Raw genomic sequence first — 13647 nt, 5'->3', positions numbered from 1 at the left:
AAAAGAAAAAAATCCAAACCCCCCAAAAAGAAAAATAATAAAACACACACACACACATACGTAAAAATCAAAACCTTTTTTTTCCTGTTTGAATTACTTAAGGAAAAAAGGATGAATGATTCAGAGAAGTAGATTAAAGATTACCCTGGTAAGTTAAACCCTAATCTCTAACCTTATCACCGCGTTCGATGTACTTAACAGCAACAAGCTCCTTGGTGAGCTTGTCCCTCATGAGCCTCGCCACACCGAAATTCCCGGAGCCTATGTCACGGACGAAGTCGTAGCGATCACTTTCGTGCATGATTGGCAACTCCATCCCTGCTCCGCCCGCTCCCGCCGCCGCTGCCGGCGTTCGATCCATCGGCAAATAAAAAAAGGCAAAACAAAAAGGAGCCGCCTTTTTTCCTCTCTTGGAAGGAAGGGAGATTAGATTACATTAGAAAGCACAAAAAAAGAGGGGTAAAGAGAGCGGCGGTTTCTGATCGGAGCAGAGCGATGAGTTATATATGTGAAGAAGATATTATTAGCAGCAGAGAAAGTAGAAAAGGTTTGAGATTGTTGTGTTGTGTGGGTGAGTTTGTGAGAGGAGGAGACTTTTGAGTTGGGGTAAGGTAATGGAATGAGTGAGGAAGCAGTAAACGACGTCGTTTTCTGTGTTTGTGTGCCGATATTAGATGACGCCGGTTGAGGTGGTTGCCTCGTAAGCAACATTGTCGTCTTTCTCCTTTTTTATTCTTTCCTTTTTTTTTATTTAAACATGTTGCTTCCCTTCCTTCCCTATCTCTTCTCTATTCAATTTTGAATTAATTTCTATCTCTCTGCATGTGCTCTTGTTATTTTCTTTTTTATAAATTATAACATAAGATATGCATATACCTATGGAATAAAGAATTACTTTAGTATTTTATTATTGTTAGAATGATAATTGAATGCGGTATAGGGTTTGATGGTGATGTGGGTTGCTTAGTTGATAATGTATACGGATGGCTGTGGGTTGTTGTCAGGCGCAGCAACTTGAGGGGGTTTTGGCTGCCTTGGATTGTACCCGCTGAAAATGACGACTTGGTCCCTCTTCTTATTACTCATTGCTATTCTCTCATTGGCCCTTCTTACCCTCAACCAATCAAGCCCATTCCACCTGGCATCGACATGGTCTATTCGGTTAGGTGCTTGATTATGACACCCACTTTTTTTTCTCTCTCTCATTATCGTCCACTTCGCATAGAGTAGACTAGAGGAAGGAGGGGAGGGGGAAGAGAAGAGAGAGAGGAAAGGAGGGGAAGAGAGGGGAGGGGGTGTTTGGAACTTTGGAAGAGATGAATGCAATGCGATGATTTGTGATCTTAGCTTGAAGCTTTAGTGGATAGAAAAAGTCATCTAAGCTAATAAGCTTCAAGTCTTCTTAGTTCTTAGCTAGCTAGTAGCTCTGATGTTGGTAACAGTGGATTCTTTAAGGTATGTATCAAATTTTTTTTTGTTTTTAATTTTTTTTACATATAAAATCATTCTTAAAATTTAATGTAGTTTTAAAATTGTCTTTTCGACTTAAATCTTAAAATTTTGGACTAAATTTCTCTAACAAAAAAAATTATAAAATAAAAAAAAAACAAAAAAATCATTAATGGAAGAAAAAGAACTACAAAAACATACAATATTCAACAACAACCCAATATTCAAATTTAAGAACAACAATAATACATAGCAATGGCAGCTACTGCGCCTTCATTTGCATCTTCACCAGTGAGCCTGGCCCCCACCGCCTCCGTCTTTTGTTCTGTTAGCCATTGAAAAGGATTATATAAAGGAGTGCTATCTATGAATGTTTTCAGGTTATGTGCTTTAAAATCATAAGTAGCCAAACATGTTTTTGCTGTTGACAAATCATCTTCTGCACTCCCAATGTGCTCTTCAATTTCTGTCGCATGCTTTTGTTCCCTTGCCTGTATTGATCTATCATTTTATAAGATCTCTTATTTTAAAAATTAACAAAAGGATTTTGTTAAAGCTCAATTTCTTAATTTCATTCAATTACGATAACATACAATCGCTATTAATTACTCAAATGCAACCTGCTACCTTTTTTGAGCGGCTTCTTCCTCCTCCACCAGCTGCCTGTGGCACCTCAAAGCTTCAGCATCCTTTTCATCCGCCATGCCAAGGTTTCTCTCTCTAACCCACAAACACACTGCCATTAGAGCAACCATCCACCGCCTTTCATGGTTGCTCCCTTGACGTGCCTCCATCAATTCGCCTTCGAGGGAGAAGGAGAAGACAGGAAGGAGCACAAGCCCTTTAGTTCGAGACTCGATCGGAGGCAGAAGGCTTCTTCTTCCTCATCCATTTTGCGAAAATTCTGATTTGGTCGTGGCCGGACCTGCAGAAGAACTTGACGGCCTAAGCGGGGAAGGCGTACGAGAACTTGAGGACTTTCTCGACGTCGGAGGAAGTGACGAAGAGGGAGAAATCGTGGAGAGATTGGAGAGATTGCTCGATGGACTGAGAAGGAGTAGTGGTTATGATGTGGTAGAGGATTTTGACTGTGGGGGAGAGGGAGGAGGGGGAGTCCAGGTAGGAGGGAAAGGGCTGGGTGTGGCAGTGGTTGGGCTCTGTTTCTTTTGAGGGGAAGGGTTGGGAGCTGTGATGAAGAAGAAGAAGAGATGCTGTGAAGAAGAAGAAGAGAAGGGTATTTTGGTCCAAATGACAATTTTAAAACTACTTTGAACCTTAGGACGATTTTGTATGCAAAAAAAGGTTAGGGATGAAAAAAATTTCGACCAATACTTTAGGGACCAAAATCGTACTTAACCCTACTATATAATATTTTTGTTTTTGAACAAACGAGCTCAACACAATAAAATGGAGCAAAATGACAAACTAGAACACAATCTAACAGCAACCAAAATAAACAAAGAGCGATATATAAAAAGGATCCCCAATGTCATTTCGGCATTACCATCAATAATAAAAAAGATCCACACTACTCCATGCATTATAACTAGCAATCGATCTGTGGAACACTTCTTCTATACCTGATTCCTTGTTATGAAAGATTCGCCCATTCCTTTCTAGTAAGATATTTCAAATAATTGAAAAGAAACATATGAGCCACTTCGTACACTCCTCCTTCCTAGTAAAGGCACTTGTCTAACTCTCAAAATGTTCCTTCAGTGAACTTGAAACTGCCCACAACCTTCCAAAACCAGATAGCCAAGCACACCACATCTGCCAAGTAAAATCACAACTAATAAACAAGTGGTGAACAAATTCAACATCTTTTTTACACAATACACATATGTTGTCACCCTGATAAACGATTCCCAGTCTATATAGTCTTTCTTTAATATTCGCTCTTCCTATCAAAACAAACCAAGTGAATAATTCCACTCTCGGTGGAACCAAGCCTTTTCATATAGTTCTGGTAAAACTATAACTCGTAACATCTTCCGGAAGCATTTCTGACTGCAACACCGACACAAAATAGTTGGTAGTAAATACTCCTTTCCTATCAAACTTCCAAACAACTCTATCCTCTCTATTATTTCCTAGCTTTATAGGTATTAAAGTATCATGCAACTGATCTATTAATTTCAACTCCTACTGGTATAATTCTCACCTCCACTAGAAGTTCTAAATCCACTCTAACCTATCCTAGAACCCACAATCTCCTATTACAGATCCTCTTTGGTTTGAAATAGATAAGAGTCTCGAAAAATGATCTTTTAATGAACCACTTTGTAGCCAAACATCTTCCCAAAATCGAGTCCTTCGACCATCACCTACCTCTATAGACAACCCAGAAATCATCTTACGTCTCACATTTTAATCCTTTAACTGTAATTGACAAATATCCTTCCATGGGCCCCCTCTAACCGGCAATGCCTAATTTGACAACATCAAATTGGGATTTAAACTATAACAAGAGTAAACGACCTTCTTCCACAACAGATACTCCTCTTTTGAAAAATGTCACAACCACTTGAAAAGAAGCGCTGTGTTTCTAACTGCGGCATCACCCACCCCCAACCCTCCCAACTTTTTTGGATCTTGATCACATCCTACTTAACCAATGCCATACCATTCTTTCCTTCCTCCTTACTCCACAGAAATCTTCTCTGCAATGAAATCAACTTTTCTGCCACAGTCTTCGACATCTTATACAGACTCAAATAGTACATTGGCAAGCTATTTAACACTGATTTAATGAGGACTAATTTACTAGCTTTATTGAGCATATTTGCTTTCCTCAAACTGAGCTTCTCCTCCACTTTATCAATCATAGACTTCTAAGTCTTGACCAACCTAGGGTTCACTCCTAAAGATATGCCCAGATATCTAACTGAAAGATTAGCTCATTGGATCCCAATATGCTACACATGTTATCAACCCACTGCGGTTCAATTGATTGGAATCAAACTCGATTTATTGAAGTTAATACTTAGCCCTAATATCACCTCAAAACACCTTAGAGTTTTGCATAATTTCTGATGGTCTCCTTCTCCGACGGATAGAACAATATAGTGTCATCTACAAATTGGAGATATGACAACTCTATATTATCCTTACCAACCAACAAAGGCATAATACGTCTGTTTCTAACTATCTCACCCACCATCCTATGCAAAACATCAACCACAAGAATGAACAAAAATGGAGATAGTGGATCATCTTGTCTCAAACCCCTCTCCATCTTAAAAGGTTTCGATGGTGAGCCATTAATCAAAATCAACATAGAAGTTGTACCAACACACGCCTTTACCCAAGCCCTCCACTGCAAACCAAAACCCATCTTCTGCAACACAATGTCCACAAAGCTCAACTTAACTCTATCATATGCCTTTTGAAAATCTAATTTAATAATTGTCGCTTTTTTCTTCCTCATCTTAAGCCATTGCATTGTTTCATACGCAATAAGTGCACCATTATGTATTTTTCGAACTTTAACAAATGCACTATGTGTCTCACCTACTAGTCCTAACTTCACCGATCTCATCCTCCTAACAAACACTTTAGAGATTACCTTATATACACAGCCCACCATGCTCATCGGTCGAAGGTCCTTGATCTCCTTGGCTCCAATAAGCTTCGGTACGAGAGTCGCCCACGTAATATTTTAATCTGAAGGTACCCTGGATCTCTGAAAGAAATTCAAGACAACTATTGTGAACTCTATACTAATCTCATCTCAGCACTTTTTGATAAAATTCATGTCATACCCATCACTTCCTGGAACTTTAGACGATTCACAGTCCAACATTGCCTTCATAACCTCCTCAACCATCGGCATCCTCTCCAGTGCTATAGAATCTTCTTTAGCTATTCAATTCCCTAATCCATCTCTAAATCCCACAATTGGAGATCTATCCTGATGATACAAGTCCTTATAAAACTCCCTAATAGCAATCTTAATTCTAGCTTGATTTTTTTATCAACCTTCCATTAAGAACCAACGTATCAATTCTATTGTTCCTCCTTCTGAAGGATGCCAAGTTATGGAAATACCAAGTATTTCTGTTCATATCCTTTGCTTGTCTATATCGCGACATCTGTTTCCAGTGCACCTCTTTTCTCACGTATCATTTCTCACAACAGCTGACTAACGCCTTCCTTCTTTCTTCCATTGTACCATCATAAACTCCATTGTTGGCCATATCATCTATCTTCTTTATCTCATCCTCAAAACGTTGAATTCTATTGTCTATGTCACCAAATTTGTCCTTATGTCATCTTCTGAGTGGGACAGTCAAAACCTTCAGTTTATCTGTGAATTGCACATCACCAATACTTCTCCATTTCTTCCTGACCATGCTTAGGAAACCCTCGTGCGTAAACCAAGAATCTAAGCTTCGAAATTGACGTGGTCTACCTCTGAATTCAGTATCCTCTACTATTATTGGGCAATGATCTGACAAACCTCTAGGTTCACCTTTTAGTCTAATATCCAAAAACTCTTCAACTCATTCCACACTCAACAAAACTCTATCAACACGATTGTAAGATCAGCCTTTGAATCATGTGAATTTTCGATCATTAAGCGGCAAGTCCACTAACTGCATATCTTGAATCCAAGACTTAAATTCTTTTGCTGACGCTGTTAACTTGTCTTGACCTTTTCTTTCTTCCACCAGCACTATCTCATTAAAGTCACCCATGTAGCACACCGAAACTTGACATAAACCAGCAATATTACTCAGTTTCTCCTATACAACGAATTTCTCTACTATAGTATGAGCACCATATACCAAACAAAAAGCACAATGAAACTCATTTTTTAGTAAAACACCTTTAACATATAACCATCTCTCTCCTTTGTAACAATTATTCATTCTAAACAGCATATCATCCCACATTAATAACAGACCCCAAATACACCTTCCAGCCCTATATACTCCCATCCAACGGTGTCACTCCCCCAAATACGAACTACATCAAATTTAGTCACAACTTGCATCTTAGACTCAATAATTCCTAACATATTCAACTTATGTTTCTTTTTTAGGTCCTTCACCATACTCAATTTTCCATCACCCCATAACCCCCTAACATTTCAAGAGCTAAAAATCATTTAAAACTTTATTACACACATTTTTATGGTTTTTGGGCATGCATCTTCTTGCTTTCTCCTTCTATTTCGTCATTCTCCTTTTTGAGCAATTTCTTCATTTTGTGCTTGAAGAATAACCATGATATCGTCTTCTTCATTGTACTGCACCACTCCCGACTCAACTGCCAATTCACATGTTCTCCTATTTTCAAGCATTTGCTATTCCCGTTCTAATTCTTTTTCATCGCATTGCTTCTCCAATTTTCATTCTCAATATCCAAGCCAGCCCCTAAATTAATCTCAGCATTACCAACATCAATTCCATCATCAACCATAACGATATGTCCTCCTTGTACCCAACTTTATTTTCCAGACTCGACACTACTATCCTCCCTATCACTATCAAAGCCGATGTCTCCAGCCGACCGAATACCCTCCATCTCAGATGAAACCGAAGCCATGGAGCTGCTGTTATTCGCAAAATTGCGTACCGTCATCCGTGGTTCAGGTTCAGCGTCAACGGCCGAAGGCACTATGCTACGGTCACCACCAAGCATCCCGTGTTCATCATCAGCGTGCTGGGCTCCGTCACCGCAGGAACTGTGCGCGTTGGAACAAGCTTCAGTTACGGAAGAGCATATCGTTAGTCGTGGTTCAGGTCCTGCGTCCACAGCCAAGGCCACTATGCTGCGGTCACCATCAATCACCCTCCATCCATCTTTGGCTTGCCGGTCTCCGTCACCGCAGCAACCTTGTGTTTCGTCTCCTCCTTGGTGCTCTACTTGTTCCTTCTCATGTTGTGTATTACGAAACCCGACCATGAGGAGGAAGCAACCTGACCCAGCTTCCTAAAACCCGATCCGTAGCATAAACCTTCTTCAGCATGTGATGGGCCACTGGTTAGTGGGATTAGTCCCAAGTAACTTCCCTTAGTAGCAAAAACATCTTCCTTGTTATTGGGCCTAACACTAACATTTTGTGGGGTTTTGTTTTTTAAATCCCTAATCCTTTTGTTCAGCAGCCCATGATTACATCCCATATAATCCTAACTAGCAGTTCTCTCCAATTCCACATCATTAGTCAAATTATTAAATCCCATAAAATCTGCACTTCCTTCTAATTCAGCATGATACGTTACCCTTTGCTCATAATTCTGTTTTAATTTGCAATTAATCCATTCATCCAAAATAGATTCTGGAATTATAATTCTACCCTTCTCCTCTTTTTCCTCCTTTGGCAACGACATCACCAGGTCTAACGCCAGGTCACAGCCCTCTATCGGTGCTATGCAACTTGTGCTGCTAACAATCAAACTCCCACAAGCTCTTATATTATTACTTTCGCCTCTCTCTTCCAACTTGCAATCTAAATCATAACTTTCGCGGTCAACCTTTTTTACTAGAACATCGAATCCACTAGTACCAATTGTGATATAGATCCACTCATTGAGAATGTCCATGACACAAGTATTAATTTGTATATGTCCCACACTGAATAATATGCATGACTCCGTGGCTTGATCACACCCTACTACCTCTCTCCACTAGCTTCCTATCATTTTGAATGTTTTCGCTGACCCTGTATGCAACAGAACACCAAAATACTCTAACCATACCCTTCAAGTTTCACATCTCTCATCTGCTTCCCACATCCATACACTATGAAAAAATTGCAAAAGACTACTCAGTTTGAACATGTAGGCTTCTTCCGCATTCGGCACACTATCAAAAGTCTGAAGTGTTTTGTACGCTCCTAGTTCTCGTACTTGCACCACTTGAAGAAAATTCTTTCGAAACATTGTCTTCAAAGAGTGATAATCAATGGCTTTCGTCATACCTCTGACTAAACTCCTTTGTAACAATCCCAAGTTCTCATTAGCCACATGTACTTCCACTTTTTTCGTCCACCATTGCCATGCGGATCCTCCACTTTTTTCCCCTTTCTCAAAGCTTCCAAATTCACTCGTGTACTCCTTTGATTCCCCCCATGTTGAGATTGATGTTGTATATTATTTTGAACAACACCTACCTCATGATCCTGCTTCATATGCTTCACTTCATCTATTCGCCGATACCTAGCTTCTCCTACCAAAATAACCTTCCCTCTTAATCGCATTTTATCCATTTTCGCTATTGACTTCAAAGCTCCACCCTTCGTTGTATATCGGATAAGCACAAAAATATATATTACCACTTCTTTATTTTCGTGATAAATATATATCATTAATACGTCCAGTCTAGTTGAACAGATGGTATAATTTCTTCTTCGATATATCTTCGGAAAGATGATCTACAAAAATAGAAAATGAATCGTTTTACAAATATATATTACCTCATGAATTATCATCGTTAATTTAAATTTAGTACACTTAATATTTAACATAATTTTAATAATATAATATCTTAACAACAAGACTCCCAATAAAAAAATCTATCAATTCTAATTAGTATTTAATGAACAAATCAACAATTTAACATGCCATGTAGGTATATTCTATTAACCTAGAGAAAAAATATTACCGGAAGCACTAACCAGTCTCATAGAAATAAAAATTAAGGACCAAAAAAAATATTTTTTTTTATTGAGGGTCTCATTGTCTTTTTAATAATTATTAGAATCGTTTATTAAATTGACTCGATTTTTTTTTATTATTTGTGAGAAATCCAAACTAACAGACTATTAATAGGAAATATTTATCCTATGACACACCAAAGTAATCCAATTTTTTATGTTTTTAATATTATTTTTTTCAATAAAACTCTACATCCAAGTCATTTAATCAACCAAGTCCAACCAAAATGTTATAACCTAATTCAGCTCCACGCGCCACTATATGTCTAACAACCTTTTAACTTAACACGCGCGACTATATAACTACTTCTATGCGGATTTTATTTTTTTTTTCAATTTTTCTCAATATTTTTTACGTTTTCTACGTTCTCTTCCTTCTCTGTGTTATCTTCGTTCTCTGTATTCTCTTCGTTCAAGATCAATACTCTTTGATCTGACTTGAAGATTTAGATCAATTTTTTTGAAATCAAGCTGTGAAATTAGGTTTGAACATGTATTTCATTTTCGAAGACAATGAATGATGCAAGCAGGGACGGACTTACGGGAGGCGAGTGGAGGTCTCGGCCCCCTAAATTTTTAAAAAAAAGATTAATAGTAATAAGTTATTAAGTATGATTTAATTTTTTTAAAAATTTATTTAGTATTTAGTCTAATATAAATAAAAATTCAATCTAACCTAAATATTAATGATTTCTAATATCTAAAAAGTAAATAACAATATTAAAAAAATATGAAAAGATATTATTACTAATATTTTTTAATTAAATAAAATTTTTCAATTCCCATAAAGTAGATTTTTTTCTTCTTGTGAGCGTCCTTCTTGATTCATTTGGTATTAATTTTCTCTGTTTCAACTACTACAACTGAGAGTTCTTTTTCAGCTATGAATATTGAGAAGAATAATTCAGAAACAAAATGAAAGATAAATTTCTTGTTAATTGTCTTTTAATTATATTGAAAAGAAAATTGCAGAAAAATTTGACACAAATTCTATTATCGATAAATTTTATAAAATGAGGAATCGACCACTTCGTTAATAAAAAGTACATATATATTTTTTGTACTTTAAAATATATTCTCTATCAGTATATTTTTGTAATGCATTTTATATTATATAATTTTTTGCATAATTTTTTAATATTATATATGTTATTGGCCCCCATGATACTATTTCTGGATCCGTCCTTGGATGCAAGTTCATACTGTCAGTTGAATCAGGACGAATTGGATTATTATTTTAAAGCGAATCAAGTGGATGGGGTTTGGTTTACACTTCGTTAATGTAATTCGTTAGTAGTTGATGCTGGTGTAGTTATTTTGTCTATGAGTTGAATAATTTCATTTTTCTTTGTAAAAATCAGTGTTCATGATTGAATATTTGAATTTGAATGAAATGTTGGAGTTTTGAATTATTTTTTCGATGAATATATTTATGTTACGTTTAATGGTAGTTTCGGTACATTTTGAAATATAATTTGACGTAATATAGAATTATTTTCGATGTCGTGCTTATAAATTTTTGGTGTTTTTTTTGTTTGTTTGTCCCAAAGGTTGGATGATTTTTAACACACTTGAAGAAGAAGCTACTGTTGCTTTTTCCTCATTTTTCTTTTTCCTTATTGTTATTGTCATCATCGTTGTCTTCTTTTTATATGTATAACAGTTTAAATTTAGAATGCACTGAAATTTATTAATGATGACGACACACAAACAAACTCAATTTAAAACAAGTTCAGACCAAAAGTGCACCTTATTTAAATCAAGAAGGCGCCAAAATTCAAATTCAGAATGTACCAAATTACTTAATGATAATGACACACAAACAAATTCAATTTAAAACAAGCACAGACCAAAAAGTTCACCTTATTTAAATCCAAGATGTACCAAAATTACTTAATGGTTACTCAAAACTCCTCCTCTTCCTTCTTCTTCTTCTTCATCATTATCATCTTCTTCTTTTTTTTTTATTCAGTTTTTTTCTTATTTTACCTTTTTATTTACTCTCTTAACAAGAATGAAAAAAGAAAAAATCAAATAAAGAAGAAAAAAATACATAATAATACAAAATTACTAGGAAGAAGAGGAGAAAAAGAAAAAAACGCAGTAACAACAACAAAAGAACGACGATAAGAAAGAAATACACGAAGAAAAAGAAGGAGGAATGCAAAAAAAAAGAAGAAACCCAAAAAAGATGAAGGAGGAACGCGAAGAAGAAGGAGGAGAAACACGAAGAAGAATGAGAAGAAGAAGACGGAGAAGGAAAGGAATGCGGGAGCCGTTTCACATAGTTGGAGTATGTAATCACGCTCCACTAATAAAACTACTTTTTGTTAAATTTGAACCAATTCGGTTGAACTTGATTACTAAAAAAATTTGGATATATAGTATAACTGTTTTATTTTTTTCACCAAAACTTCATTGTTGCTTATATCTTTTTGACTTTCCAAACCAAGTCATTGCTGAGTTGTCCCTTTTTTTTTCGAATAAACTATTAAAATAATACTCAAAAATTTATATTCCTAACAAAATAAAATTATTTTGTTGACAATATTCTTTTAAAATTTTTTTTGTGAACGTCTAAATTTACTAAATTGGTAATTAAATTTTTTTCCCCCAATACAAATAAACGCCACCTGCAGTTACCTTATAATTCACGATAACGATGTACTGAGGTACGATAATTCACGAAAAAAATAATGTTATTTTTGTATATAATTTTTTTGTTTATCGTTTATCATAAAAATTATATAAAAGAATACTACAAATATCTTTTCTAAAAAATATTTTTTTGAAAGTGATACCAATAAATATCTAAGAAAGGTTACAGACTGATTGAGAACGACCCCACCCGCTTTTTATTATAGGGGGAACATTGACCCCTCTTTTTCCCCTTTATGACTAAATTGTAGAAGTATGCAAAAGTACCCAATAAAATGAAGGATGGGCCAAAAAATGAATTAGCCAAACTAGACTGGCTTTAAAACCCACTTTATGAAGGCCCAATTACGACGAGGAAACTCGAAATCACAGATCCCGTGAAAGCCCAACTTTTAGGCATGTGACAGCCGCACCAAAAATCCACCTTCTAAAGCTTATCCAAATACCCGAAGCTAAGGCCAGTTTGCTTTCTCGTGCAGGCAAAAACAAACAAACAAACAAGTTTTTGTTTACTTGCGCAACCAGACACGCTAAGTGATGGGGTAGATTCATGAATTAGACAAGAATCACAGGGGCAAAATAGTAAACCGAAAGGGTTGGCAAATGCCATGTAAATTGGCACGTGTGGTGGTAACTGCATCCTCCATGGAATCCATATTCCTTAACGAGTAACGAGAAACGGGCGAAGCGAGAGAGAGAAGCATTTTATATATTTCCAATTGTGTCCTTGCCTGGGGCAACCTCGTCTTCCCCAAATTCGCTTTTTGTGTGAGAGACTGAGTCAGAGTGGGTGAGTCAGCCGCGGCCAGCGAACTCGTTCAAGCATTGAAAGAGGGGGGAAAACAGGGTTAACTCGGTTCGTCGAGAATGGTATCCGAATCGGAGCTCATCGGGCGCCTCCGCGAGTTCCTCCGTAGCTCCGACCTAAACACCACCACAACCGCCACCGTCCGCCGCCAGCTCGAGGCCGATTTCGGAATCGATTTGTCCGATAGGAAGGCATTCATTCGGGAACAGGTGGACTTGTTCCTTCAGAGCGAGCACAACCATCCACAAGAACAAGAGGAACCGCAACCGGCAGATGAAGATGACGAAGAAGAAAAAGATGAAGAGGCCGATAAACCCGAACGAAGCCGGGGTTCTGATTCCAAGGGAGAAACGGAAGAAGAAGAAGAAGACGATGATGAAGACGAAGAGGAACAGAAATCCAAAAATGCTCGGAATGGGAAGAAGAATAAAGGACGGTTAGTTAGTCCTTTCTTTTCGTAATTGATTAGTTCTTTAAAATAATTGCATTTTAATTTTCTGAAATTATTGCTTGATTCTACGTGAGAGAATTTGATTGACAGTAACGGGCTTCTTCTTTGAGGTCATATATCTGGAACTGGGAGCAAAGATTCCCTGCCATTTCGCATTCAATAGCATCATTGGTTAATTTTTGTGTTAGATATTTTGGAATTTTCGTAAGCATATTTTAGCTGGCATTTCGTTACTCCATGTTGGTATGGTATATGATCATAGACTCAGGCACATGCCTTCCGTTATTTTGAGTATTGGGCTCCACTCGAGGACTGTGTTGTGTTGCTCTGTATTGGTGATTTCTTTTCTAAAATAAATTAAATTGTGTGCTTTTCAAGTTAGTGACAAGGTTACTTGCCTTGCAGGTTTAATTTCAAGATAAAGTGTTCAGTTTTTAGCTTTTATGCACGCACGCATATTCATCTTATACTTATACTTTGCTTTGCCAAAAAATCAAATCTTGTTATTCTTTCTTATGCGGTAACGTCAATCACATATGAAGATATCATATCATTCTTTTGCCAATTTGCACTTGTAATGTGAAGTCTTAGATTACATATTTTCATAAACATTATATG

At 36.8% G+C, this 13647-nt stretch overlaps 3 protein-coding genes across 4 annotated transcripts in view; 1 reads left to right on the top strand and 2 right to left on the bottom strand.

Annotated features, from left to right (window-relative positions):
* LOC107642799 (serine/threonine-protein kinase SRK2I) overlaps nucleotides 1-728 on the bottom strand; it is a 4643-nt gene extending 3915 nt beyond the window's left edge. Inside the window, exon 1 of the mRNA XM_016346276.2 lies at nucleotides 173-728. Coding sequence (XP_016201762.1) covers nucleotides 173-361 — 189 coding nt within the window. The 5' untranslated portion in view covers nucleotides 362-728. The remainder of the gene's footprint in view (nucleotides 1-172) is intronic.
* On the bottom strand, nucleotides 1598-3568 carry LOC107641675. Of its 2 annotated transcripts, none has more exons than XR_002362355.1 (2): nucleotides 2077-3533; nucleotides 1598-1940 (listed from the first exon to the last, which is right to left on the bottom strand). XR_002362355.1 is itself a non-coding variant. In XM_016345149.2 (2 exons), the coding sequence occupies exons 1-2, from the start codon at nucleotides 2241-2243 to the stop codon at nucleotides 1680-1682; spliced, it is 438 nt and encodes a 145-aa protein (XP_016200635.1). In that variant the 5' UTR covers nucleotides 2244-3568; the 3' UTR covers nucleotides 1598-1679. The 2 variants fall into 2 exon arrangements, 1 of the variants encoding a protein (XP_016200635.1); XM_016345149.2 differs by having other exon boundaries at nucleotides 1598-1950; nucleotides 2077-3568.
* Nucleotides 12394-13647, top strand: part of LOC107642798 (upstream activation factor subunit spp27) — a 5108-nt gene continuing 3854 nt past the window's right edge. The window contains exon 1 of the mRNA XM_016346275.2: nucleotides 12394-13014. Within this exon, the coding sequence (XP_016201761.1) occupies nucleotides 12638-13014 (377 nt within the window). The 5' untranslated portion in view covers nucleotides 12394-12637. The remainder of the gene's footprint in view (nucleotides 13015-13647) is intronic.

Source organism: Arachis ipaensis, chromosome B05 (genome assembly GCF_000816755.2).
Source record: "Arachis ipaensis cultivar K30076 chromosome B05, Araip1.1, whole genome shotgun sequence".
Taxonomy (NCBI): domain Eukaryota; kingdom Viridiplantae; phylum Streptophyta; class Magnoliopsida; order Fabales; family Fabaceae; genus Arachis; species Arachis ipaensis.
Note: the sequence above shows the minus strand (reverse complement) of the source record. Positions and strands in the feature narration are given on the sequence as shown.

Coding starts and splice junctions, on each gene's coding strand:
- LOC107641675 (XM_016345149.2), bottom strand. CDS start 2,243: ATGGAGGCACGTCAAGGGAGCAACCATGAAAGGCGGTGGATGGTTGCT. Junction 1,951..2,076: donor GAAGAAGCCGCTCAAAAAAG/GTAGCAGGTTGC, acceptor ATAAAATGATAG/ATCAATACAGGCAAGGGAAC.